This window comes from Lissotriton vulgaris, chromosome 11 (assembly GCF_964263255.1).
Source record: "Lissotriton vulgaris chromosome 11, aLisVul1.2, whole genome shotgun sequence".
NCBI lineage: Eukaryota > Metazoa > Chordata > Amphibia > Caudata > Salamandridae > Lissotriton > Lissotriton vulgaris.
In genome coordinates, this window is record NC_141699.1 from 109,639,070 (window position 1) to 109,664,960 (window position 25,891).

The following is a 25,891-nucleotide window of genomic DNA, read 5'->3' on the forward strand; positions in this document are numbered from 1 at the left end:
TTAATTGGTCATTGCCACTAGGCTCCATCTCAGTTGTACTCATTTTATAACCTTGGGAGGATGAAAGGTTTGCCCTGGCTGGCTCCTGTCCAATCTCAAGGGATTGAGCCATTGTGCTATTGGAGATTTTGTGGGTGGGACTATTGAAAAGCTGCGTTTTGGGTAGGTTCTCGTTGTCACTTCGCCAGGCATGTCCCAGTACTCAAGATTCTGCACTAGGTTATAGGTTAAGTGCGTTTCCTGGAGCTGCTCTGATGTGCTCCTTGGTTAGTTGGCTTTTTGTTTCCCTTAGGCTCTTCATTTACCACATTATTCTTTTTGCTTTTCCTAACAAACCATATGGACTGAGTTTCCATCTACTGTAGTCTGTGCTTCACCTTGCTGGCGTAATGTGCGAGTTGTTTGTGTAATGACAAAATAGTGGACAATGAGATTTGCTCCTGAATTTGGGGCCTTTGATCACTGTGGCCACTCTCTTCTGCATTTACTTGGATTCCAAAGACTGATATCTATTTAACAAATTCTGCATTTGAAATTCTTAACCCCTTCGATGCTCATGACGAGCTCAGCTCGTCATGAGGCACAGTGGAGCTGTGCTCATGACGAGCTGAGCTCGTCATGAACTATGGGCTCTACAACAATTCAGCACCGGAGGAAAATATCTCTAGCAGCCAAGGTGTTAATGTGACTTGTATGCACGTTATCTTCCTAAAATGATTACTTCTAGGCCCTTTTTGTACTGCAGTGGAGTTTGATATATAGTCTTAGTTGAATATTAAGGTTTAATAGAGAGATCATATTGGCCTGCAGGACAATAACTACCAATTGGATGATTTCTGCCCTATCTAGTGGGTAGGTTATTCAATGTGCATCAAAGAGTCCAGGGTAATCTACCTTCTAGGTAAGAGCTTAGAAGTGGCCAGTCATGCCAGCTCTCTGATCCTGCAGTTCGTAGTCCTGCATCGCCCTTATTTCATCCTCCTTCAGTTATTGACGGTTGGACTTGCTAGGCAGAGAGGGTTTTCGTAACAAGCCTACTTTTTCTTTTTTGGGGTGGACATTGATTACGATGGAGTTCATTTTTACAAATGTTAGCAGTAATGGTGAATACTGGGTCTCCGGGGAAATAGGCCAATTACTTTGGTAGCCAGAGTAGAATTCTGTCAGATCAACTACACATTTGTTTATGGGCAAACCATGTTGTCCAAACTTTATGCAATGTAAGTCATGGATGACCATAGTCAAACCATGTTATTGACCATGCATTTGACCCCGGCAGTATTTTAGCAGAGGTATTATCAAGTAAAGCATTCGGTTGTTCAGGCAGTCGTTGGTGGACACGTTGGTGACCTTGTTGAATCCACCTGCCAGGATCCAGCTGACACGTGGGCCATTGGGTCATGAGTCTTGTGTTAGCAAAGCCCAATGCTCGTAGTTGCTCAATGATTTGGGATTTTTTTGGGATAGCATTAAATACAAGAAAATGCACATAAAATCTGCTTCCAAATCTACTAGACACTGCAGATTAAAACAGTTCAGTGGTCTGGTTCACCTTTTCTTTATTTGACTGAAAACACATTTTCAGAACATTTACACTCAGAAACATGGATTTCTATGTTTCTGTGTAAAATCTTCATTTGGAAGAAAAGTAATTCATTGAGTTTTGAACTGCTGACTATCTGATTCTTACAGACAGCTAAAGTTACAAACTAGAAAATAAGATTTACTCAATGTGGCGATACGCTCTAACTCGCCTCTCCCCAGCATTCATTCCAACCCATCATTTCCAGACCACCTTAAAAGACCACATTTAAATACCTTTCCTATGTGCTTGCGTTGACATAAATTGCGAATGTTAAAATGTTTATTGTTGTTATGTTATATTGGAAAAGATTTCAAATCCCTATCTACTATTCCACCATCTTCCCAAGGACTCTGTGGCCCTGGGGAGGCAGTGAAACAATGCCTGTCTTCCCACCACTCCCCTGGGATCTCTGGACACCTGGGGAAGGCAGGGGTACAGGACGAGCCATGTTTACAGGTGCAGACATCGGAGCTTCAAAAAACAGGTTTTGGTTTTCAAAGCTGTTGTCCCACAGAAGTGATTAGCAAGGCTTGCACACCCTGCTGGTGCCCAGTAGAAGACACACACACAACAATGTGAGGCCTGTTTAATTGATGCATTGAAATTGCCAATCGGCTGGGATGAAACAGTGATGGTGAAAACATAACATTAGTTTAATTCTAATGAAAGATATTGGTTGACCTCACACTACATTAAAAATAGAATAAAGGGTGGAGTATGTGTGAATTGTGCACAGTCGTATGTTCCTTTAAGCAAAGATATTGTAAAACAGTAGGAATTTTGGATCTTGGGTTCTGACGCTTACCCCAATATTCTGTAGCCACAGGAACCAGGCCACACCTCCCCGCAATATATGCATGTGTGGCATCTAGGGAGACGGCGTCTGCCTCGTTATTCTGGGGGAGAAAAAAGTCCCATTGGGTAAATGGTTTTTGACACACTTCCTTGTTCTAGGATTTGCGTAGGATCTTCTTTCTCCTTTTGTAATGAAGACAACTACATTGTGGATGAATTGAGAAAGGCGGAGGAAGAGGAAGATCAGCAGCTCTGTTGCATGAACAAATCATAATCATAACGTATACACCGTAGCATTTATGCCGAGAGAGTTTTCCTCAGAACCTCCGCATTTAAAATAATCGACAGTCCGGTATGTCATGTGGCATGTAAAATGGCAAAAGTACCTTTAAAATGTAAAGAATTAGAAAGACACATATTTTTAGATTAAACAGCAGTTGTATCTACGGACAAGTACAGGGGTTTGCACTCACTGATCTAACCCAACTCTGGATCATACTCCCAAAATTCCAATGCAAGATAAATAATGACCTTCCTTTCTACAAGAGTCGGAAAAACTGCTGATTTTGCAAAAAAAAGACTTACACCTTACATAATTTCCCACTACAAAAAAATCAATCTGCACCCAACCCAACACAAAACCCCTCACCCCAAATAAACTGGGGCTGGAATTAGAAAAGTAAATTTGCCCTTTCCTGAATTATGTGGAAACTGACTTTGTGTTATGATTTTTTATTAGCATTTCATAAATACAGTGGAATAAATATATGAAAACATTGTATATCTTAAAATATGTTATAGTAGAGAAAAAATAATGAATACATTTGTAAATATAAAAGCAGATGTATCAAAATCCATAGAATAGCAGAAAAATAAATAAATAAATAAGGAAATTTGGGGCAAAACATATATCAAATAAAGGAAATACAAACATCATTAAATATTAAATAGTGAATATAAAATAGTAAAGCATTAAACCATTAATTTGACAACAAATCAATAAAAGCAGAAAATGATAGAATGTCAAGCTAGTAAAACATGAGTTACATATATCATTAAAAGAATTCTTTTGGAATATTATAGGGGAATGCATTATAAAGAATACAGAATCACACCAGTATTAAGTATAAATATAATAGTAAAAGGTTGACTAATTGTAGACAATATAGCATAGTCATAAGTCATTGAACTCACAGTACCCAAAAGTCAATACAATATAATGAACAAAACAATCTAAGAAGTAAAGTTAGCAACAGATATCTTTTTCCTGCAGGAAAGGATCCCATACCTGTAAAAACAACTCAGTTTGATCTTGAATGTTATAAATGACTCTCTCATGTGAGGCAATTTGGATCATTGATGCTAACCAAGTCTCTTGTGATGGCGGAGATGAGGATTTCCATTGTCTTAGTATACACATTTTAGCAGTAGCTAATGCAGTGTGAACTAGACGACATTGCGGTTTGGAAATGGTAGGGGAATCCTGTAAATCATGCAGTAAAATTGTTGCTGGTGAGAGTAGTAAATGTAAGGGGACGGTGTTACGCAGAAATCGACCTATATATAATCAGTAAACTTTCACCATGGGACCATTGCATATGATATGCACAATGTCACTACCAGAGGTATTACATCTCCAACAATTAGTATGCAGTAATAGGCCTGCTTTATGTAATTTTACCGGAGACCAGTGCCAGTCATGAATTATTTTAAATATACAAAATTTTCAGCGAGCCTCTCGGGAACTTTTAACTAAGTTTTCCAGTAAGATTGTCCATTGTTCATATTCATAGGAAAGTCCTAGGTGTGATTGCCATCTGGAACGAAGGTCATGAGATAAAGGAAGAGAAATAATTGTGTTGTGAGTGTTTTATACAGACCAGAGATAACGCCTTTGTGCCTCCCCCAAGTATGAAGATAAAATGTTATTGGTGAAATTTGCAGTGTCCAGGGTTTCGAGCCTAAAGCCTTAAGAAGAGAGTTATATCGCTGTAAATAGTTATCCTTTAGTGATAGGGGAAGATTAAACTCCTGAACCATTTGTGGAAAGGATTTGAGGTCTCCATTGAGAAGAATCTGATCTAAAGTCAGGATACCCGCCAACTTCCATGTAGGTCTGAAGAGGGTTTTCCCTTTAATACGTATTCCAGAGTTATTCCATATTGGGGCCTTTACATGCAGACGTCATGAAGCAAGTTGTGCCAAAAGGTTTAAAATTACAAGGAAATTCGCTTTGCTCTTTTTTCCTATTCAAAGGCAGTTTACACAGAAATTCCAGCAGTCTGTATATTGTTGAAAGGAAGACGTAAGGCTTTAATTTACCCCCTGAGATAAGTTGACAGGAATTAGGGCCAGATGTAGGTCGGTCGGTAACGGCCGTAAATCGGTATTTTCGGCCGTTACCGACCGGTTTTCAAGATTTGGCATGTAGGGGGCAATATTTTACCGAATCGGTAAAATTACCGAATCGGTAATTTTACCGATTCGGTAAAATAAAACATCGGTAAATTTACCGATTTGAAGCCACCCATATGTAGGTGGGACTCTTCAGAGTCCCAGGAGCCTTAACGAATCGGTATTTTACCATCAAAACCAATTTGATGGTAAAATACCGATTCCGGTGTGCATGCACATGTGTGCATGCACACCTATGTCATGTGACAGGCAGACCTGCCCTTAGGGCAGGTATGCCTGCCACATGGCACCTGTGCCTGTTTTGGGGGTGCCAGAGGGTGTCAAAGTGACACCCCCTGCACCCTTGTGAATTCTTTAATTACCGATTCGGTAAATACCGAATCGGTAATGCCTAATCATTCCTATGGGCTTCAAAGCCCATAGGAATGAATGGGCATTACCGATTCGGTATTTACCGAATCGGTAATTATAGAATTGTTAAGGATTCGGTAACGAATCCAGATGTTGGGACCTACATACCATTTACCGATTTTGAAATACCGAATCGGTACAATTCGGTATTTCAAAATCGGTAAATGGGATTTACCTACATCTGGCCCTTAGAGCGAGTTAGCTCAAAAAACAGTCTCAGAGACAAATAAGTGACACATGAACCAACAATTATTTAGAAATAAAATGTTGCAGTCCAGAGGTGCTGAGGGCAGCCAAGACTCTGAGGTGATTCAATGTGTGGTAAAAGCGTCATTTATCAAGAGCAGTGCATGTGGAAACTCCCAGCTTTATCTGAAAATAACTTCATTGCCAAGGACTTTCATGTATAAATTTCCGCCAGCAGTTTTTGACTGAAATAATGGTAGAGGGCTGTGAGGGTGAGAGCAGGAAGAGCGCCTACCTCATGAATTTTCACACGTCAATGAAACAAGCTCATCAGATAAGCAGGCGCCATGACAGCGCGAGGCCCGGGGCTTCAAAGGCTTCACAAAGCCCGACCTGCGCACTTTCTTTCAGACATTCCACAGCTTGTAAAAGGGGTCAGGAAGAGGTCGTTGGGCTACAGAAACATATCCCAGGCATGGCCCTTGTCGTGTTCCGACAGTGTGGGCGACGGACAGTAGGACGCTAGGACCCTGCGGGTCCTCAGGTAGAGTGACCAGGTCACCGGACACCAGATCCGGTGACGAGACAGGAAAGGGAACACACACTGACCAGGACATGGACTGAGAAGGATGTGCTGACCAGCAGCTGCGCGAGCGGCTAACCAGCAGTGATGAGGAATGCCAATAAAGAAATGAGACACTAACCTGCGTCCCGTGTTTGGTGTAAGCCCCGACATACACACACAATACGACAGCCCTGACTTCAGCTTGCTTAGGAACTCTTCAATGACAGTCCTGGAGATGCTGTAAATAATGCTGACTCCATATGGGTGCCGGCCCGGAGCGGAGCTCTTAAATTAGGTGGCCATCTTCCTACGTGGCCAGACCACGCCCCCGGAAACTGACTTTGGATAGATGTAGCAATTAAAACCAGGACAAATGTGAAATAGGGTGTTCTTTTGATAAGGTCAAGAGCAAGATTTTACAGTCTGTATTTTGTAGTCTATGTTTTTGCAAAATATGTTTTGAAGTCTGAGGAAGGCCTGTCCTATCTTTTTATGTGTAGATTTCTCCATCCCAACTGTGGAGTGCCTGCAGTCGTAAAATTACAAATTATAAAATTAAATTTGAAGTTTGTGAATGACAAAATAATAATAAATGTACACAAAAGTTAGTGTAAGTTTACCTTTGTGAATCGGCCCTATTGGTTTCACATTGAACCCTGAAAACCTATTCTTTCAGGTCCCAACTCCAATACAGGCTTTGGCTTTTGGACCTTTGCATAAGGCCCAGCAGATACACCGCTGGGTATGCTCCAGTGTCTTATTTGTTTTCTCTGAAATAGTTGATACTATGGCTCCTCAAAATGTTGCCATTACCAGGCTGCCTCAGCCGGATCACATCTTGGGCAGCAATCATTCGCCCATGGTCTTTTGTGGTCAACCTTGCTGGACATGGGTGCCCCACAGGATATCATCTATTTCTTGGCCCAACTCTATAGGAATCTTACGGCTAAGATACGCTACGGGCAATCGGGGGAGTGTACACCCAGTATTAAAGTAGGCTCCGGAATTAGGCAGGGATGCGTCCTTGCACCTCTTCTTTTCTCCCTTTTTATTAATGCAATCGAGTCAGAACTGCGGACCATCAATGCGGATGCTCCGACTGCTGATGGCCTTTCCATCCCAATATTGCTTTACGCGGATGACGCGGTTCTGCTCTCACAAACCCCTCTTGGGTTGCAAAAACTTATGAATAAATTTGCAGATTTTATTAATGGGAGAAAATTAAAAATTAATAATTCAAAAACTTTTATAATGCCCTGTGGGAAGAAAATTAAAAACCTAAGGCCCTTTACAGTTATGAACCAAACTATAAAAGTGGTGGATACATTTTGTTATCTGGGTATCACTTTTAACAGTGGGGGGATGTGGACACCTGAAATGATCAATGTTAGAGCTAAAATGGCCAAGTGTTCCTTCGGCATATTTAAGTTTGCATCCAAGCTAGGCTCAAGACGGATACCAGACATGTTGTACCTATACCGCCATAAATGTGTTGCTCTGGCCCTATATGGCTCAGGAGTATGGGGCCATTGTAATAACAACATGCTCCAGGTTGAGGAAAATAAATTTATCAAAAAACTCCTATGTTTACCATCTTCTGCCTCAACAAAGTTGATCCATCAGGAGGTCGGTCTAGAACATCTATCTGACTTGATCAAATTAAGACCCCTGTTAGTATGGAGATCTATATGGAGTAAGGAACAGACTGGTTTCACAAGAAAGATCATTTTAGACTGTCTTCACATGGACAAATGTTCCCGCATCCCCTGGCTTAACTATATTATCCGAACATTTAATGATGTTTTTAATCTCACGGTGCGTGATAACCCTTCTTGTGTTTTAGATATCCCGAAGAGTGAGATTAAACATGAATTTCTGAGGGCTAGCATGGTGAAGCGTAACGCAGCTACTGCCCAGTTCTCCACACATGTTTTTTATGACAGATACACTAAGGAAGAAATGGGGCTTTCAGGATACCTTAAATTGGTTACTATTCGATCCCACCAATACGTATTGACAAGATTACGGATGGGGATTGCCCATTTGCTTGTTGCGTATCCTGTAATAAAGACCTATACTACTGCCCCCGTCCGTGTGATGGGACTACAAAGCAAAGTACGGAGCATTTTTTACTGTTATGCCCTCTCTATCTCTACCTTCGAAAAATATATCTGAAACCGCTTTTTAAAAAATACAATGTATCCACTATTGTATCGGCTATGGGGCTTTTATTTGGACTTGATTCACAGGACATTTGCTTTTTTACTGCTGTATTTATTTTAAAATCGATATGCCTGAGGAATAGCATGCTTTTTTGATATGTGTTTAATTTAAATGTTGCTGTTTCCTCATGTTTTTACTTATGTATGTACTTTTATGATTATTAATCAATGATCGAATAAAGTTTTTGAATTGAATTGACTGAAATAATGGTAGCGGGCTTTGAGGGTGAGAGCAGGAAGAGCGCCTACCTCATGAATTTTCACACGTCAATGAAACAAGCTCATCAGATAAGCAGGCGCGATGACAGCGCAAGGCCCGGGGCTTCAAAGGCTTCACAAAGCCCGACCTGCGCACTTTCTTTCAGACATTCCACAGCTTGTAAAAGGGGTCAGGAAGAGGTCGTTGGGCTACAGAAACATATCCCAGGCATGGCCCTTGTCGTGTTCCGACAGTGTGGGCGACGGACAGTAGGACGCTAGGACCCTGCGGGTCCTCAGGTAGAGTGACCAGGTCACCGGACACCAGATCCGGTGACGAGACAGGAAAGGGAACACACACTGACCAGGACATGGACTGAGAAGGATGTGCTGACCAGCAGCTGCGCGAGCGGCTAACCAGCAGTGATGAGGAATGCCAATAAAGAAATGAGACACTAACCTGCGTCCTGTATTTGGTGTAAGCCCCGACATACACACACAATACGACAGCCCTGACTTCAGCTTGCTTAGGAACTCTTCAATGACAGTCCTGGAGATGCTGTAAATAATGCTGACTCCATATGGGTGCCGGCCCGGAGCGGAGCTCTTAAATTAGGTGGCCATCTTCCTACGTGGCCAGACCACGCCCCCGGAAACTGACTTTGGATAGATGTAGCAATTAAAACCAGGACAAATGTGAAATAGGGTGTTCTTTTGATAAGGTCAAGAGCAAGATTTTACAGTCTGTATTTTGTAGTCTATGTTTTTGCAAAATATGTTTTGAAGTCTGAGGAAGGCCTGTCCTATCTTTTTATGTGTAGATTTCTCCATCCCAACTGTGGAGTGCCTGCAGTCGTAAAATTACAAATTATAAAATTAAATTTGAAGTTTGTGAATGACAAAATAATAATAAATGTACACAAAAGTTAGTGTAAGTTTACCTTTGTGAATCGGCCCTATTGGTTTCACATTGAACCCTGAAAACCTATTCTTTCAGGTCACAACTCCAATACAGGCTTTGGCTTTTGGACCTTTGCATAAGGCCCAGCAGATACACCGCTGGGTATGCTCCAGTGTCTTATTTGTTTTCTCTGAAATAGTTGATACTATGGCTCCTCAAAATGTTGCCATTACCAGGCTGCCTCAGCCGGATCACATCTTGGGCAGCAATCATTCGCTCCTGGGAACATCTTATCTAGTACCAAGTCGGATGCAGGAAATTGTACTGCATGAACATCAAGCATACATTTTATTAACTGTTTTGGGAAAGTCTAACTTTTTAGATCACTCTATACTGGACAGTTCTCTGTTTAGCTTTTTATTTGTTTACGAGTACCTGTATATGTCATATTTCCTTACCATGCAGTAAACAGGGAGTGGAGCAAGATGAATGAATGGATAAATAGGACATATGTGAAACTACAAATCCCTTACGTAGAGTAGTGGTTAAACCTACTAGACTCCCCTGTTACTCAGTGTTCTTGGTTCTCTGTTTTGACTGCAATACTTGATAATGTGCTTTGTATACTTGTATGTACGCAACCGTCCATATTGTACAAGGGCCTGAGTATAATCTTCCTAGGGTCTCCTTAAAGAGTACAGTGTTTATAAATCCTATCCCAGATCATCATATATGCACATTTGAATTGTGATAAAATAAATATTGTCTTAGAAAAGCGCATTGCCTCTCGCTTATGCTTTGGGTGTGCAGTAGGAGCATCATTCCAACTAGTTTATATGATATATTTGCTCACCAGCAGCAGTGCTGCCAACCGGGCTGTTTAAGATCTTCTTTGGTGCTTTACTGCTTGGTTGGGGAGTCTAACTGGAGGTTGCCTTGGGTGGTTTGTGCGTCTATGGTCCTTGATCAAGTCCTTTTCTCTCACTCTGTCTTCTTGTCGGGTCACTAAATAGTTGTATGTGTACAATTCTGCTCCTTGGGTGTGCCATTTTTCTGTATTCATAGAACGCAAGTATTGTTTCAGAACCAACGCCAGATTAGTAATCGCTTTCAATTAAAAATGTTGTTGGACTCCTTAAGCACAAGTTCAAAAAAGAAAGGCCAGCGTTGCGACAGGACTTTACAAGATCATTAAAAGACCTGGATCACTCACTTCAAAAAGCAGAATACGTGGCTACGCCAAGTCGAAAATATTCTAGAAGAGCAAGCAGATTTCCAAGGAGAACTATCAGAATGAGTTACGAAAATGGAACATCAACTGGAATCTCTCCTGTAGGAAAATTGAAATTGCCATAAAAATAGCTTCATCCAAGAAGTCATCAGGGCTGAACTGAATGTAGATCTGGAAGCACATCTGCAGTTGCTGTTTTCAAGTGTCCTATAGGGCGATAATAATTTGAACTAAATTTGGACCACACACATCGGGCTTTCTTGCCATTCCAAAATTTAAAAAGCTAAGACCCTTGACAAATATTAATTTCTTCAATTTAAAGAGGACATTTCCAACACTGCTCATATGTTAATGTCAGAAGTTCTTGCATAGCGCAGCTTATCACCGTGAGGTCTCAAGGCGCTAAACCAGATGGTATCCAGCTAAAGGGAGACAAAATTACCTTATTCCAAGCTCTGTCCATGGTAATACTCAATAAAGGAAGGTACATGAATGAGATCAAATCACACCTCCTTAATATTAAAATGCCAAGTAGGTGGGGATTTCCAATTCACCACCAGTTCACTCTCAGTGGAAAAAGTTAAAAGCAAGAGTTAGGGTGGCAGAATGACACCAAATGAAAGTATCTTCTTAGAGGAAAGAACAGCTAAGGGCAATGCTATCCTATACAACCGGCTGGGCTGACACACATTTACGCTTATCTGGACAGTGAGAGGTGGAATTGAACACAGAAATATCAGAGGAAACATAAGATATAATATGGGTTAAAGCATCGAAATCGTTTCATCCCATTGACACTGAAGCAATACTTGGGCCATCAGACACCTGGTCTGAAGAGAGTGGTATGAGGGGCCCTATGTCTCACTCATGGTGGTATCGTCCTAAAGTTTGGAAATTCTGGTCCCAACTGATCTAAGAGGGGTCAGAGATCACAGGCTTCTGTCCAGCTCTTGACACACTGTTATTATGATTAGTTGTCTGGGTGAAAACAGTGAGTATCCTCTGATGACTCCAGTAGGTAAATTTATGACTCATACGTTTTTGGCAGCTGGATGGTCTTTTATCCATTTTAGAAGATGCCTGAAACACCCCCAGTTAGTCTACAGTGGATCCAACTGTGGTCGAGTCACACTATGGAGAAGATGGCTGTCATAGTTCATTATAAAATAGCAAACTTCAATGGAGTTTGGCTTCCCTTTACAGCACATGTAAATGGTAGAGGGGCTAGGAACAAAGCAAGAATGTTTCTCCCACATGTGGTTAATAGATCTGGATGCTCCGGTAATATTTGACTTGACTTATAATTGATGCCATGACTTATTGTTGTACCCTGTTTTTCTCATTTTCCTCGTTCTATTTGCTTGACCAACCTCATACCTAGTTTATGGATCAATTCTTCTATACACCTGTGAATACAACACCATTACTCTGACGAATGTTCTACGCACAGTGTAGATTGGGTCAACCATTGCAATGTCGACCAACCTGAGCGAACTGATATCATGTATGAAAAACGGTACTGCCATTTTCAAGCTCAAGTTATTTGTACTATATCAAGTATTCTTCATGTTTAGTCTCACGTGGCGCACATTATTGTTGCATTCTTTTTACTAGTATATACCACCTTCCCTGAACAAGGTCTTTGACTGCTAACTCAGATGTAAAGACACACATCAGGATTTCTCAACATTTACAAAATTTCCCACACATGCACACCAGCACTTATGTGATTTATAGAACTATACACACCAGGAATACTAAATTCACATAAGCCACTCATTTTAATTGGAGAAGTAGCATGCTGCAGGTGTGATGAGCATTATACTTGCATACAGATATAATTGTCCTGAGTGTTCCACCAGTTATTTCACATACACTTCCTCTAAGCACACATGCTTACAGGTATGCACTCTCATGCACATTTGAGTAAACCTGCAAGCATGGGTACCCAACTTTAGATATGGACCACATGTCACTAGGGCTTACCTTAATCATTTCAATGCAGCCAGACTGGGATGATGCTAGGGTACAGACGAGCGGATCAGACTTGATATTCAAGGCCCACTCCTCGCACTTGCGTAGCTCGGCCTCACTGATACAGCACCAGTGCACCACGCTGTTGCTCAGAGAGCTCCCTACACCAGGGTACAAGAACAGAAGATTCAGACTTCTCAGTCTCACAGAGTGAGACATCCAACGAAAAACCAGGATATATCCCCAAAGACCATGCCTCGCGAACCACTCCATCCACACACACACTGTTACTCCTAATTCTTTCTCTTCGTTTGATCTCGCTTCCCTTTTCTTACTCTTGCTCACCCACCCTCCCATCGTGTTTAAGTCTTACTTTTGCTTCTCTTCCATTTTTTGCTCTTTCTTAGTCTTTTAGCGATCCCTGTGTACGCTCATCTCTTTCTCAATGGTCCTCATCATCTTACCCTCATGTCCCAGACCCTTCAGTAGAGCCACATAGTCCAGCCCCAAGGTTTCTGTGCTGTCCTCCTCTTCCTCTATGACCTCTAGGTGCTGGGTGGTGTCTCGGAGCATCAGGTCCTTCCCTCCGTATGGAGATGATGAAAAGAGGTGGAAGCGAGTCTGTGCCTTCCTCTTCCGGCCAAAGAGATGCTAGAAGTGGTAAAGTCTGGTCAGTAATGGAATTAGGAGTGTGTGCAAGTGCCATGAGTATGCATGAGTAGTGCAATTATATTGTTTTTAGGTAATAGAAGCCATACTGAAAAATGCATCATGGTTGCACTTAGAGATGCCAGCTCATAACCTTACTATTATTTGATTGGTTTGTGGATATTTATTTAGAACAGATCTAACACCAGAGGACAATGCAACACTTTTCCAAGATTCCAAAATACCATGCCAAGGTGTGTAAGTTACCGATGCATGGACATACCTTTACATATGCGACAAGGAATATAGTGCATAATCATAGTCAAAGCCAACAATTACAGTGGAGCTATGGGACATCAGCAGTTCCGGCTAAGCATCAACACAACTATATACAATGAGGCTCAGGTGATGGGAGAGAGAAGCACAGGTTTTCTTTAGGGAGGACCATTCAGGGGTTTAGGTGTATGGAGAAGAGGAGGGTCTTAAGTGCTGGTACACACTGTGACTACATTTGGTTAAGAGTCTCTTCAAGTTTCATACCACATCATACCTTAGTTAAACCATAACCACAACAAATATATTAATAATACACACGCCATATCAACATTAGTGTATTAACTGTTGATCCTGATCACAAATGAAAAAAGGTCTGCCTGGGCGCGAGGACGCCATAGAAAGTCTACTGGTGATCAAGGTAGCAATGATGATCCTACCTATGGGATGCATCTTCAGGAGAGACACTCCATATAAGAAAGCCACCATACTGGACAGACATGCTGGAATTGCCATCATGGATGTTTGTCCCTGAGGTGGCTACCACTATGCTGTAATCATGCAAAGCAAAATATACAAGCACTGGCGTTGCCAATAGGTCTCGCAGTAGGAAAGTTGGAGCTATTGGTTTTGTAAATGACAAAGCCCTTTATGTTTTTAAAATGAAAACAAAAATAAAAGGCATTGTTATTTGCAATTGTAATAGCTCCAACTTTCCTGCTGCGAGACCTATTGGCAACGCCAGTGCTTGTTTGCATATTTAAGGATTTGCAACATATGCCACATGACACCATCCATCATCTGCAGCATCAGTTGTAGCTCCCCCGCAAAAAAAAAACATTTGTGTATTGTAGTGTTAGACCGATACCTATGAGGTGGAATATTTTCCCATACAATGTTAGCATGTGTAAACAAGCATTGGCATAGCCACTAGGTCTTGCCTTTGGGACCTTATAAGTATTTAGCCATGCAAAAGTTGATGTTGTTGCACAAAGGATATTGTGCTGAATAACTAAACACTTGTAAGGTCCTAAAGGCGAGACCTATTGACTATGCCAATGCTTATTTTAATTATTTCCTCCGCAAGATTCTACTAACCTTAGCACCAACTGGTTTTGGGGATACATTTTATCCAGCTTGTTCTGCTTGTACAGTCTGGCTATATGTAGTTTCCATTTTTTATCCAGCAATTGCTAAATCAGAGTTAGGTCTGGAGCAAGCATCAGCCATAACCACCAAAGACCATCGCTGGTTAAATCTTTGTTTGGAGGCATTAACAAATTGTGCCAACCTGAAATCTTGCCTCACTAGATCTACATTTTTCAGGAGTGAAGACAACTGCTTCTTGAGATCTTGCTTGTGAACTGGATCCCACAACAGGCTAGTGCTGTGACTTTTCTTAGCTCCGATGTAACCAACAGGCTTTAAGCAGAGCTTTCAAAATAAACCACGGGTCACTTTCCAAGGGGTCAAAACATGCATGGAAATTTAATGAGCTTTATATGGAATTTGCTGCCCACAGCACAAAGCATAACTGGAAACTATATCAAGCGTTTTACCATGCTTTCTCAAACAAGGAATACAATCACTAACCCCAGGCTTTTAGATTCAGGGGCAAGAAAATGTTGGAGCAGAGCTGGTATACTAATGAGATCAGAAGGCACTTGTGGTGAAGGCAGGGTTTTGGCATCGATTTACCAGTACCAGCAAGTGACTGACAGTAAAATAACCACAAAACAAGGACTGGTTATTTAAAGAGGGAACTTTATCCACGATCTGGTAAAAAATAAATAAATGGTGTGACTTTGAACAGCATTTTCTCCCTTCGCGTGGAATTTCAAAAATCTTTTTGTAGCTCTGTAATTCGCTAACTCACTGCAAATACCCAAATCTTAAATCCCAGCTCCAAATGTGTCATTATGCGGTCGTCAATACAATTTTGATCCGTTCAAGTTTGCTGAATAGGAAAATCACACATTTTTAAAGTAATTATGACAAAAAGCCCAACATAGTAACATTGGTAAAACTGCCTCGAGTTTAAACACTCCATACCAGTGAAGAGGCAAAAATGCTGCCTTTATCACTCCATGCTAATAAAAGGTTAAAGAGGATTATCTGTGAGGATTAAATGACAAACCACAGCAGGCTGCCTGAATTGAAAAATGGTTTCTATTTTCTGGCAGAGAATTAATCTGGATACTTAAAAGGTGAACGATATGTTTAAACTGCGTGACTTTCACAGACCTTATAACTAACACCTAACAATACACTAACCAAAAGGCATGACTCAACACTTCACAATCGAGTTGTAATGAATCACCACAACCCGACTTCTAACCGGAAGCTGTTAAGATTGCGCAAAACGTTCATGATACCTTCCTCTGATTCACATTAGTTTCAGGTAATTAACATATGTGAGTCACGATTTCAGTCATCGGTGAAAGATTACCATGAAGAAACTCAGCAACAAGATATACATGTATTTTAAGCAGACTTCCCTTAAAAATACATTTTTGACAAAAATCGAGCTATAAACACGGAAGGTATCTTCTTAAAGATTATATTACTTGTCTTTGACATTTATATAAGCAAATACATTTTAGCAAAGTAGGTTAAAAAAATGCAAGCGACGGCGGCTTTAAGTGGTTTACTTGGAGCCAACTACATATTTTTAGAACTTCAATTTAGCTAAAGTAATCATGCTTTCCTTAATGAATTTGTGCTTTCAAAATGCCATAATATTAATCAAATACTTGATTCTTCCACCTTTCCTGGCAATACGACAAACAGCTGGTGCATTTTATCAACGCTATCCCTTGGGTTCCCCAGAAGGCTGAAAACCTCAAACGGTCTTGCTAGTATTTAACCTGCTGATTTTTGAAAGCTAACCAAACTCCAATACATCTTACCAGGCACCAAATCACAAAAGTAAATTAGGTAAAACGAGGCTGTGTTTTGCGGAGGGAAGCTGGATGGGGGCGGGAGAGCCTGGGGCGGGAATGCGAGCGAGGGGAGGCGGATTAGGAGGGAAGCCGGATGGGGCGGGAGACTGGTGGGGGGCGTCATTTAACTTTGAATTACTGTCCCTGTCGACAAAAAATAGTTTGAAAGTAAAAAGAAAAAAGAAAAGAACGAGCATCTGATTGGCTGATGCGGAGGCAAGGACGAGAAAGGAGGCATGGTTTAGACAGGGCGGAACTGAAGTGCTGGCGGGCAGAAAGGACGGCCATGCGAGGTGGGAGGAGATTGAGGCGTCCGCAGCTCTAGTGTGTCAGGCAGATGGCGGAGGGAAGCTGGATGGGGGCGGGAGAGCCTTGGGCGGGAATGCGAGTGAGGGGAGGCGGATTCGGAGGAAAGCCGGATGGGGGCGGGAGACTGGTGGGGGGGGGCGCCATTTAACTTTGAATTACTGTCCCAGTCGAGATAAGCCCCACTGCAGAGGATGTTTCCTGTAAGCCTTCCTCTCTTTTAGCGATGGACGGGATGGAAATAAGAAGATAATACCATGCTCTCAGGGCGGAACTGAAGTGCTGGCGGGCAGAAAGGACGGCCATGCGAGGTGGGAGGAGATTGAGGCGTCCGCAGCTCTAAATTAAATTAAATAAAAAAGCCCAGGCTCGGCAGTGCAGCATGGCTGTGATTGCGTAGGAACTGAAGTGCTGGCGGGCAGAAAGGACGGCCATGCGAGGTGGGAGGAGATTGAGGCGTCCGCAGCTCTAAATTAAATTAAATTAAAAAAAAGCCCAGGCTCGGCAGTGCAGCATGGCTGTGATTGCGTGGAGAGAGAGGGGAGGTGCTGGTGTGGGAGGGGGAGGCTGTGATTGCGTGGAGAGAGGGGAGGTGCTAGTGTGGGAGGGGGAGGCTGTGATTGCGTGGAGAGAGAGGGGAGGTGCTGGTGTGGGAGGGGGGAGGTGCTGGTGTGGGAGGGGGAGGCTGTGATTGCGTGGAAAGAGAGGGGAGGTGCTGGTGTGGGAGGGGGGAGTTGCTGGTGTGGGAGGAGTGCGCGTGCATGTACACGGGCACTGCATGAAAACCGCGGGGCTGAAAGCCCTTTGGTTTGAAGATGTTTTCGCCGACATGAATTCTCGCTACGCTCGATGCGCTTGCGCGCATCGATAGGTCGCGAGACCTAAAAACCATGTATTTCCTGCTTTAGCAGAGGTTTGCAAAAAGTAGCTTATGTCAGAAGTTTATAATAAGGGAAACAGCACATAAAGATGTTGACACTCTAGCCAGTATTTTGGAGTCCTTTGCTTTATACTTGATCAGGCGTCAAGTGTTCTTGCATTCTTCACTGATACTGATGTATGGTCGATGTATGGTCGACAGCAGAGAGTTGCATATTGGGCCTGCAAAGGTGCCGTAAAGGTCTGCCTTTCACATTCAAGTGTTGGTGAATTTAACTAACTTCACTTGTGTCACCCGTAGATGTGAAAACAAACCTTGCAGAGCTGAGCCAGAGACACAGTTTATGCAACAGTAGCAATACCTGAAATCTTACATCCTTTGAAGTGTGCCACGGAATATTGTTTACCCCTTGAAATATTAAATCTAGAGTGGTAGGGTTCTGTGTAATGTTCCATTTTTCCATCTTCTTTTTATTGTGGTATTTAAGCAATGCAACAAACCATGGAAGGAACATTCAACATGGTAAGCATGTCAAGAGTACCAGAAGACAACATGTGTATAACAATCAGAGAGTAAGTCTGTTATAAGGCTCAAAATGGGAGCCGGTGGTGGGGGAGATGCAGACGGACTTCCACTATAAGAAGATGAAGGAGCCAAATGTGCTGGCTGACTGAGGGGATGGAGGAGTATGCTGGTCCATCATATCACAGGAAAGCACACGTTCCAACTAAACGATACACTCGGGCTAGGGATGAGGTAACAAGGCAGTGCCAGTTTCTCTGAATTGTCATGTCGGGGAGGAATTACGGCAAGTGGGAGGGCACCTAAGGGATGTCACAGCAGAAGGGAATGATGTGGTACAAAACAGAATAGAGAACAAGTAACACCAAGGACTATGCACACCGCTTGGTAATGTTTCATAACATGTTTCAAATTGCATTTTTATCTGATAGACAAATTCTATCTTAAGCTGTAAACTGATGTATACCTTTTTATCAGAAAAACTGAAATAGACTTAGTACTACAGAATATTAACAGAAAGGTGGAGAGGAGAGGTGCTAAAGAGTAGGGCTCAACCTCCTTACCTGAAAATCCAACTCAAACTTGAAAGTCCCACTCTAATATATTGGCTAGTCCTCCCTTTTGGGAAAACTAAATGCTTTGTATAGTATAAACCTCACCCACCGGGGTTACCCCTTGGGCTACACGGGAGCCCTGAACAGTATGAGACCATTAATAATGAAAGATAAGAAGTGGAGGGGTTCTTTATAGGTTAAAAATACCTAGCTGGTAAGAAATCTTGTTTCATTAAATCGTCCAGTCGATATGATTAAAATTTGGGAACGATACGACGGAAGCTTACTGGGGTTTAATGGCCCTACCTTCCTTCTTGCACTTGGTCCTCATTTTCTGAGACCAAACCTTACTTTATTAGGGTATAAAAGCAAAGTGAATTTTAAGCACGCCCTTGGCATGCTAGATATAAATCATACACCTACTTGGTGTCTGTTCCAATTATATAAAGAAACACCAATTAGTGCTCCATAGGTTCCAAGGTGACGAGGCAAGCCTGTGGTCACACTTCCGTCAGGGTCTTGCCTGGTTCAATTACCTCAATAGCGTCATCTGCACCAGGTGTAAGCAAACTCTCTGATATAGGTGATTGATTTTGCAATTCCTTACATTTTTGGTATAGATTTCTGGTACATTTGTAGCGTCATTTTACCTGGACTGTTGTTAGGAACTTCCTGGAGGTCCTTTGAAAGTTCTGCCTGGTGACAAGGGCATTGCCAGGCCCACGACCCAAGTGACAGCTCCTGTATGCACTCAGACTGGCCGTGGTCCCATCGGGGCACAGAAGCTCATACTGTTCTAGTTCTGCATCTAAAGTCCAGTGACAGAACCAGAAAACATACAATCAAAGGTCTCATCAGGATTTCCAGCCAGGGTGCATATACGAGAGGCCATATACTAAACAAATGACTAGGTAGGGACAGAAGGAAAATTCTACTAACCATTCATCCACATAACGCTCAATAACAAAAAACTGTGAAAACTAACAAGAGACTATGAGAATTTGATATCTGGGATGCTTTCTGGTGTTGGTAGACATCTACAGGGCAAGTGGTGTATGTTAGGATATTGCACAAAATGTTGTTTGGTGCTCCAGATTAGGAGGAAGATGCGATATACCACTTTCTTACATTTTATAGCACTAGGTCTATAAATGTTCAGGGAAGGTAGCAAGATCATTTTTTATATGTAGAAGGCAATACCGGGAGGTTGCGAGCAATAGGGGGTGCCAGATGTAGCAGGAATGAGTGGACTAGTTTACTGCTGCTGCATCAAATATGCTCATACACGGGGTGCAGATCACCCAAGGGGCAAACCTGTATCTCGTTGGTTCCCAATGGCAAAAAACCCCAATGGACGCAGATCAGCCAGTCTGAACAAAGCCACAGTTTGTGTTGTAAGCAGAAGGCCCTACACAGAATATATACCAATCCTCAAGATGCTTCCTCTCCCTTAATGCATTCTGGATGTTACAGTGAACCCGGGACATAGGAGGCTCACCTGGGTTCTTAGGAAGGGTAACCGAGGTCTTAGACATCATCTGAAAAACACTTTTCTGATTAATTTCTTGGCTGGGATAAGGTGTTGGATGTCAATGAGAATTACAATTAGTTGAAATTATAAAAAAGAGACTCAAACCGCTTTTGGCTGCTAATGAATTCCGGTATGAGCCACTGCATAAATCGTTACATTTACGATATCGCTTTTGAAGTCTTTTATAATAAACCTGTATACTGCTCACCAGACAGATAATGTTACTTGTTCACCATGGCTCAACAATCAGATATCAATAGTTGAGAACTAAGTTTTAACATTCACAAATTCTAGTTGTTTAGCATGGGCTACTTGCCCAAATGGTAAGTGGTCACAGTGCCTTGAGGTGACCCCACTTTATTTTTACAAAAATATATAATTCTGGGGTCATCCCTGATTCTTGGAACCACTTTATAAACTAGGCCTGCAATTGGATACAAAAGATCATAAATGAAACACACTTTTGGAGTTTGATGGCAAATTATTTGCCAAATTTATATTGGCCAAATATCAGAACGTGCACAAAAAAGGGACTGTTGAATTTAAGCAGACTGAATTTCATTCAGATTGATCCACTGTTGCTAATATTATGGTATTCAATGTACTGCTTAATTGTGACCACTATTCTATTTGGGCAAAATCTTTTTTTCTGCTTTGGCGATTACTGACTGGCGTTTGACAAAGGAACCAGGAACCACCTGGGTCTAAACTCCAATTTTAGGGTATCAATAATACGTTATTGCACTTCCTGACTGAATTCTATACAAACACTTCTAAACTTAAGATCATCAACTCCCCAGTGTCGATTGCGACTTGAAGTGGGCCTGTCTTCACTATTCTCATTATATAAACGTCAGTTGATAAATTATTTCTGTTCCTGTTCTAATGCTAATCAAAACTCTTTAAAATCACCACTAAACAGGGATGTGCTTTCGTTGAATAATGCTTCTATTTCACCTATGATAAATAATATCAGTATGTTCATTTAATCAGTGAATATCAATTACTATCTTTAGAAGTTTTGAAAAATTTATCATCAACCAGCTCATAAATCATTGCTAAAGACAATTATTTATTTAAACTTCAATTTGGATCTAAGGTACTCATTGGAATATAAGTTATCTGGTTACACTCAAGATTGTTATGCAATGAAACGTCAATGCTACCTTGATTCTAATTTAACCACCAAGGTGAAAAATGTATGTCTACTGTGTAGACTATTTTACATTTCAATTTACCAGTTTGAAGGATCTTGGTGTGGCTCCAGATTATGTTCACAACTGTGTCGTTTACGCAATCTATATGATGAAAATAATTTAACATTTATTGTGTATATGTTTGACTTCACTTGCCCTAGGATGAAATTACTTCATCTAATTTTCATTGAATCAGGACATAGGACAGTTGCAGAAGCCATTTTTTTGCTTTTTAATTCAATAATCATTAGTCATATAAGTAAATGCATGCATTTTCAAAGTCAAATAGAATGTTGTCTATTACTGACTCTAAAAGGCTGAGATTATCATTGTGTGTTCTCTCAACAGTTACCAAGGCTGTGCAAAAGATAAGCTTGGATGCCACATCTTCATTCTTAACCTAGCATCCAATAATTCATATGTCGCTTTATGTACTTTCAAGTCAATTAGAAACATGCTAATTAATAGACAAAAAGGGTTCAATTTTGTTGTTGTTTTTTGTATCCATTGTACCTATATTGCTACTTTGTCTTTGTTTATATGATGAATACATTTATCTATTCAATAAAGCTTACGACTACTGCAATGGGGAGCACTGATGCCCCAAACTGTTGACTGTGCCATCATGCCCACAAACCTCTCCTGCCTCTCATGTTGTCCGGTCTCCCTCCCCTCGTCACGCTTTTTAAATACGGGGAGTTTGCTGTTGCTAAAAATGTCATAGGATTCCCTTTGCAGGTTGTCTCACCCACGCGACACCCTGCAGGAGGATATCCTGTTTTTTAGTGGCCCTCTGTGGATTAACTTTGCTTGGAAAAAAGTTAGGAACTTCACCCTACTTTTGCAGGAGCGATGTTTATGGATTTAGACAGCTTTGCAGGGAAAGTTAAAGCTGCATGAGGTCCTATTTGCAAACACTAACTCATTGCAATCTTTTTGGCAATTTAGAAACAAAAAAGTATGATCAGTGCAACCCATGAAACAAGACAAGTTTGGAGTACTCTAAATAAGCTTTCTTATAGAATGTGGTACAGAAAAGTTATTTTTCTAGATTTAAAATCAAACAAACTAATTTGTTTAGAGTGAGGGTGATACAGTACATTTAAGGTTGGATATTTTGTGGCCTGAAGGTGTTAGCAACACTGGGTAAATTACTTTTCTGCTGTGGATAAAGCCTGATATAAAAAAGTTATAGAGAGAGGTCTCACCAGTTGAGGAGGCAGCTTTGTGGACCCAAAGGTACAAAGAGCGCTAACAATGACCATGTTGGGTCTTCTACAGGTTCTTGGCTTGGTGCACGTTTTCAGGCATCTAGGCCCCCGAGGATTGTGATAAGATTGTGCTGTCTGAAGGGAGGTAATAGCGCTTTGATGCCACATTAGTTGCTGCAAATTTTATTAATATAAATCAGATTGTACAAACTTCAAATCTGGTAAAACCTCAGTGATTTGTTAATTATAATTTGTAACCTTCTACAACAATTAAGCTCAATTCTTCCCTAATTGCAGTCACGCTTGTTCTATTTTATTCTATTCTATTCCGTTCTGTTCTGTAGTGCAGAGTTTAATGGTTGGGTCTCTTGACGCGTTTGAAGGAACAAGGAGTAATCTTAAGTGGAAGTATTTAAGAGCTCTGATTACACAGTCACGCTTTAATGTGGCATCTGAAGTAAGACAAATTAACTGTCTAATTGAGGGTCAGAAGTCCTCAAGTGTCTACAGATAACAGGACCTGGGGTAGCCCTATTCGTACCAGTTATGGTCTCATATTGTCTCACTGCCTCAATTCCAGCTCAACACTCAAAGCCATCAGACACAACTGTGCAATCCATGCATATATACTGTACCTGTAGCGTTGGCTATTGATATGTGATCAAGAAAAGCCACATCCCCTGCACCGCTCTTGAGACAGCTGCGAGGAAAGAGACACCCCATTAGTCCAATGTGAATGTACAAACACTCCTCATTTACAAGTGCTGCTTCTTCTGCTACGCCATCACCACAGCAACACAAGGACTGAAAATGACTGCGCATCGCTTAGCATGATTTAATCCCATACTTCTATCATCAATATGGAACCGTGTCAGATATTCAGAACTAGGGTTACAAATGATGGAAGCCAGCCAGATTATATGTAGGGTCTATCTTCCCCACTCCCAACTGATATCACTGAACTGTATATCACTCCAGAGATATCAGAATCACTGCACATCTGCAGAGAAAAGCACAAAAAGTAGCTACATGGCTACACATTTACTGCAACCGATAACGCTCCAAGGAACTAAATAACAGGAACAAACGATCAATATCACAGAAATATAGATGGCAATCATTGGTGAAGATGCAGCGTCATGTATCAAGTACACTTATATTTGCTATTCCTCAACTGACTCCAAATGGGTTCACTTCATGTTCCTAAGAGCTAAGGCCTCTAGAGGTACGCATGGCTGATGCACAAACTGGGCACTGGATGAAGATTGTACGGCTTGGGTGTGAGTGAGTGTGCATGTGTGCTGATCCCTGTGCGTCAGTGCTTAATTTGTAAAGCAATAGGTGCCAGGGCCCTTGTCAGGAGGTCACTATAGCTTTCACCACCTATAGCTCCCGCTAGCACAGCCATTGCCAGTACCAGCACAACTACTAACCATCACACTCCTACAAGTGTGACAGTTCAAACTATTCTAGGCTCCTAACACTATAAGAATGTCTTGGGCGGCAGGTATTAGTTATTTTAAATTCATGTTAAATTAATAAACAACTGTTGTTTTGCTTATCCCTGAATTAGACAAAAAGTGCCACCATGTAGTAGACTGTCATTATTGCCGGTGTTGACAATTAAGTGCTGGTGCCCAGAATCGGAAACCACTGGCTCAAACCCAGTGCCTTGAGACCCCCATGGGTGAGTAGCGTGCTTCACAAATCCCTGGTTGATTGACTGATTGAAATTAAGCACTGTTGTGCGTCCAAGGACTGTGAACTCTGAACACCTTAAAGACAATTTTGAAAAAATCCAGCCTTCTCTGGATTATAAAACATCAAAAAGCCAAGGTCCTGATGTAAAAAATTGATTTTCCCATTCTGTGTCTATTGAAAAATGCATTAGTACATATTGGCCTAAATTATTTAAGCAAACAATTGAATAAGGAAGTGACAGCTTAAGGGGCACCAGTTTCAACCCACGAGATACCATCCAGTACTCTAAGCCTAATCATTATCGTAGCAGCAGCTCCTCTATAGAGGGAGGAGCATCGCCCTCCGCTGCAAGACCAGCAAACGTGAAAAATAAAATGATTTTATTACTGTGAGGAAGTACTCACCGATGCGGTCCCGTGGGCCGATAATCTTCATGAACGAACTTCCGAGGCAACAACACCTAATCCGGATCCATGTCGTCTTTTCCTCTCCCTACAGAGAGCTGAAAGGCAGAATCCGGAAGAGGACGGCGGCAACCCCAGAAGTGGTCAAAGGAGACCAATGAAAACAGCGGACTGCTAGGACAGGGGCAGGCATCCAGACGAAGCAGGAAAGCGGGAGAAGACGTTGGGAGGAGCGGCGCAAGGAGAGAAACTATACGGAGGAGACTGCGTGGAGAAGCCCAGGAGCGGAGAAACCCAGGACGAGGAATCGGACGAGCCCTGGAGTGAGGAGTGGTGGATCCCACCGGAGGACGCTGAAGAGCGGCCGCGGACTCAGGAGAGTTTGCGGCAGGAGCCGGTGATTTAGGGGTTACCACGTGAACTGGGAAGTGGGGAAACGTACTGGAGGGTAGCGGGAAGGTACTGGAGGGTGGCGGGTGGAGTAATAAGTCCTGTTGAGTGAATACCACCGCTACTTTCGCTGTAAACCGCTGTAAACCGCTGTAAACCTGAACTTGACTCGTGATAGTGGTCATCGATCTCATGTGACTAGACAACCTGAATCTATGTTCGAATCTTTGTTTGATAAAGTTAAAGACATCTTTAAGGTGTGGGCTCCTCACCGGATTCCTGATTTTCCTTTCCCTCCCATGATTCCTTACCCTCACTACTTCCCTATTTTGACTTCACGCCCACATCTGCCTTGCACTGAACACAACCGAGGTGCGGTGACGGGTTAAAACTTCCTTGATAAAAGGTAAACTAGTGTTCTGACGGCTCCCTCTCTTTCCTCTTTTATGAGCCTCCGGGGAACACCCTTCGATTCCGAAGACGAGGAGCCCGGACCATCGCCAAATACCGAAGAGGATTCACAAGAAGACTATTGTGACACCCGTTTTACCTGACCCTACTCTTGTTCAAAATAAAACTTTGCCTGTTCGCAAACTCATCCAGCCTCCTCGCCTGTATATTAGACCCGCACTCCCACAAGTGGTGTCAGAAGTGGGATCTAAAGGCGCTATGGAGGCCGCTCTAGCTAAAATGGCGGAAAACCAAGAACATCTGGGGAAGGTTATGGAGCGTTTCCTAACTGTAGTGGAAGAAGATCGAGGCAAAATACAACAAGTACATTCTGGACAAGGACAAACCCATGATGCCGCCATGAATAAATTGACAGAGGCTTTGGGACAACAAGAGGCCC

The 25,891-nt window shown here is 42.0% G+C and overlaps 1 protein-coding gene across 1 annotated transcript in view; it reads right to left on the minus strand.

The window, feature by feature from the left end:
* LOC147679066 (serotransferrin-2-like) overlaps positions 1 to 25,891 on the minus strand; it is a 189,369-nt gene that overhangs the window by 65,913 nt on the left and 97,565 nt on the right. Inside the window, exons 6-10 of the mRNA XM_086944711.1 lie at positions 23,182 to 23,246; positions 19,259 to 19,416; positions 12,948 to 13,134; positions 12,496 to 12,644; positions 2,391 to 2,481 (exon numbers count right to left, since the gene is read on the minus strand). Coding sequence (XP_086800837.1) covers positions 2,391 to 2,481; positions 12,496 to 12,644; positions 12,948 to 13,134; positions 19,259 to 19,416; positions 23,182 to 23,246 — 650 coding nt within the window. The remainder of the gene's footprint in view (positions 1 to 2,390; positions 2,482 to 12,495; positions 12,645 to 12,947; positions 13,135 to 19,258; positions 19,417 to 23,181; positions 23,247 to 25,891) is intronic.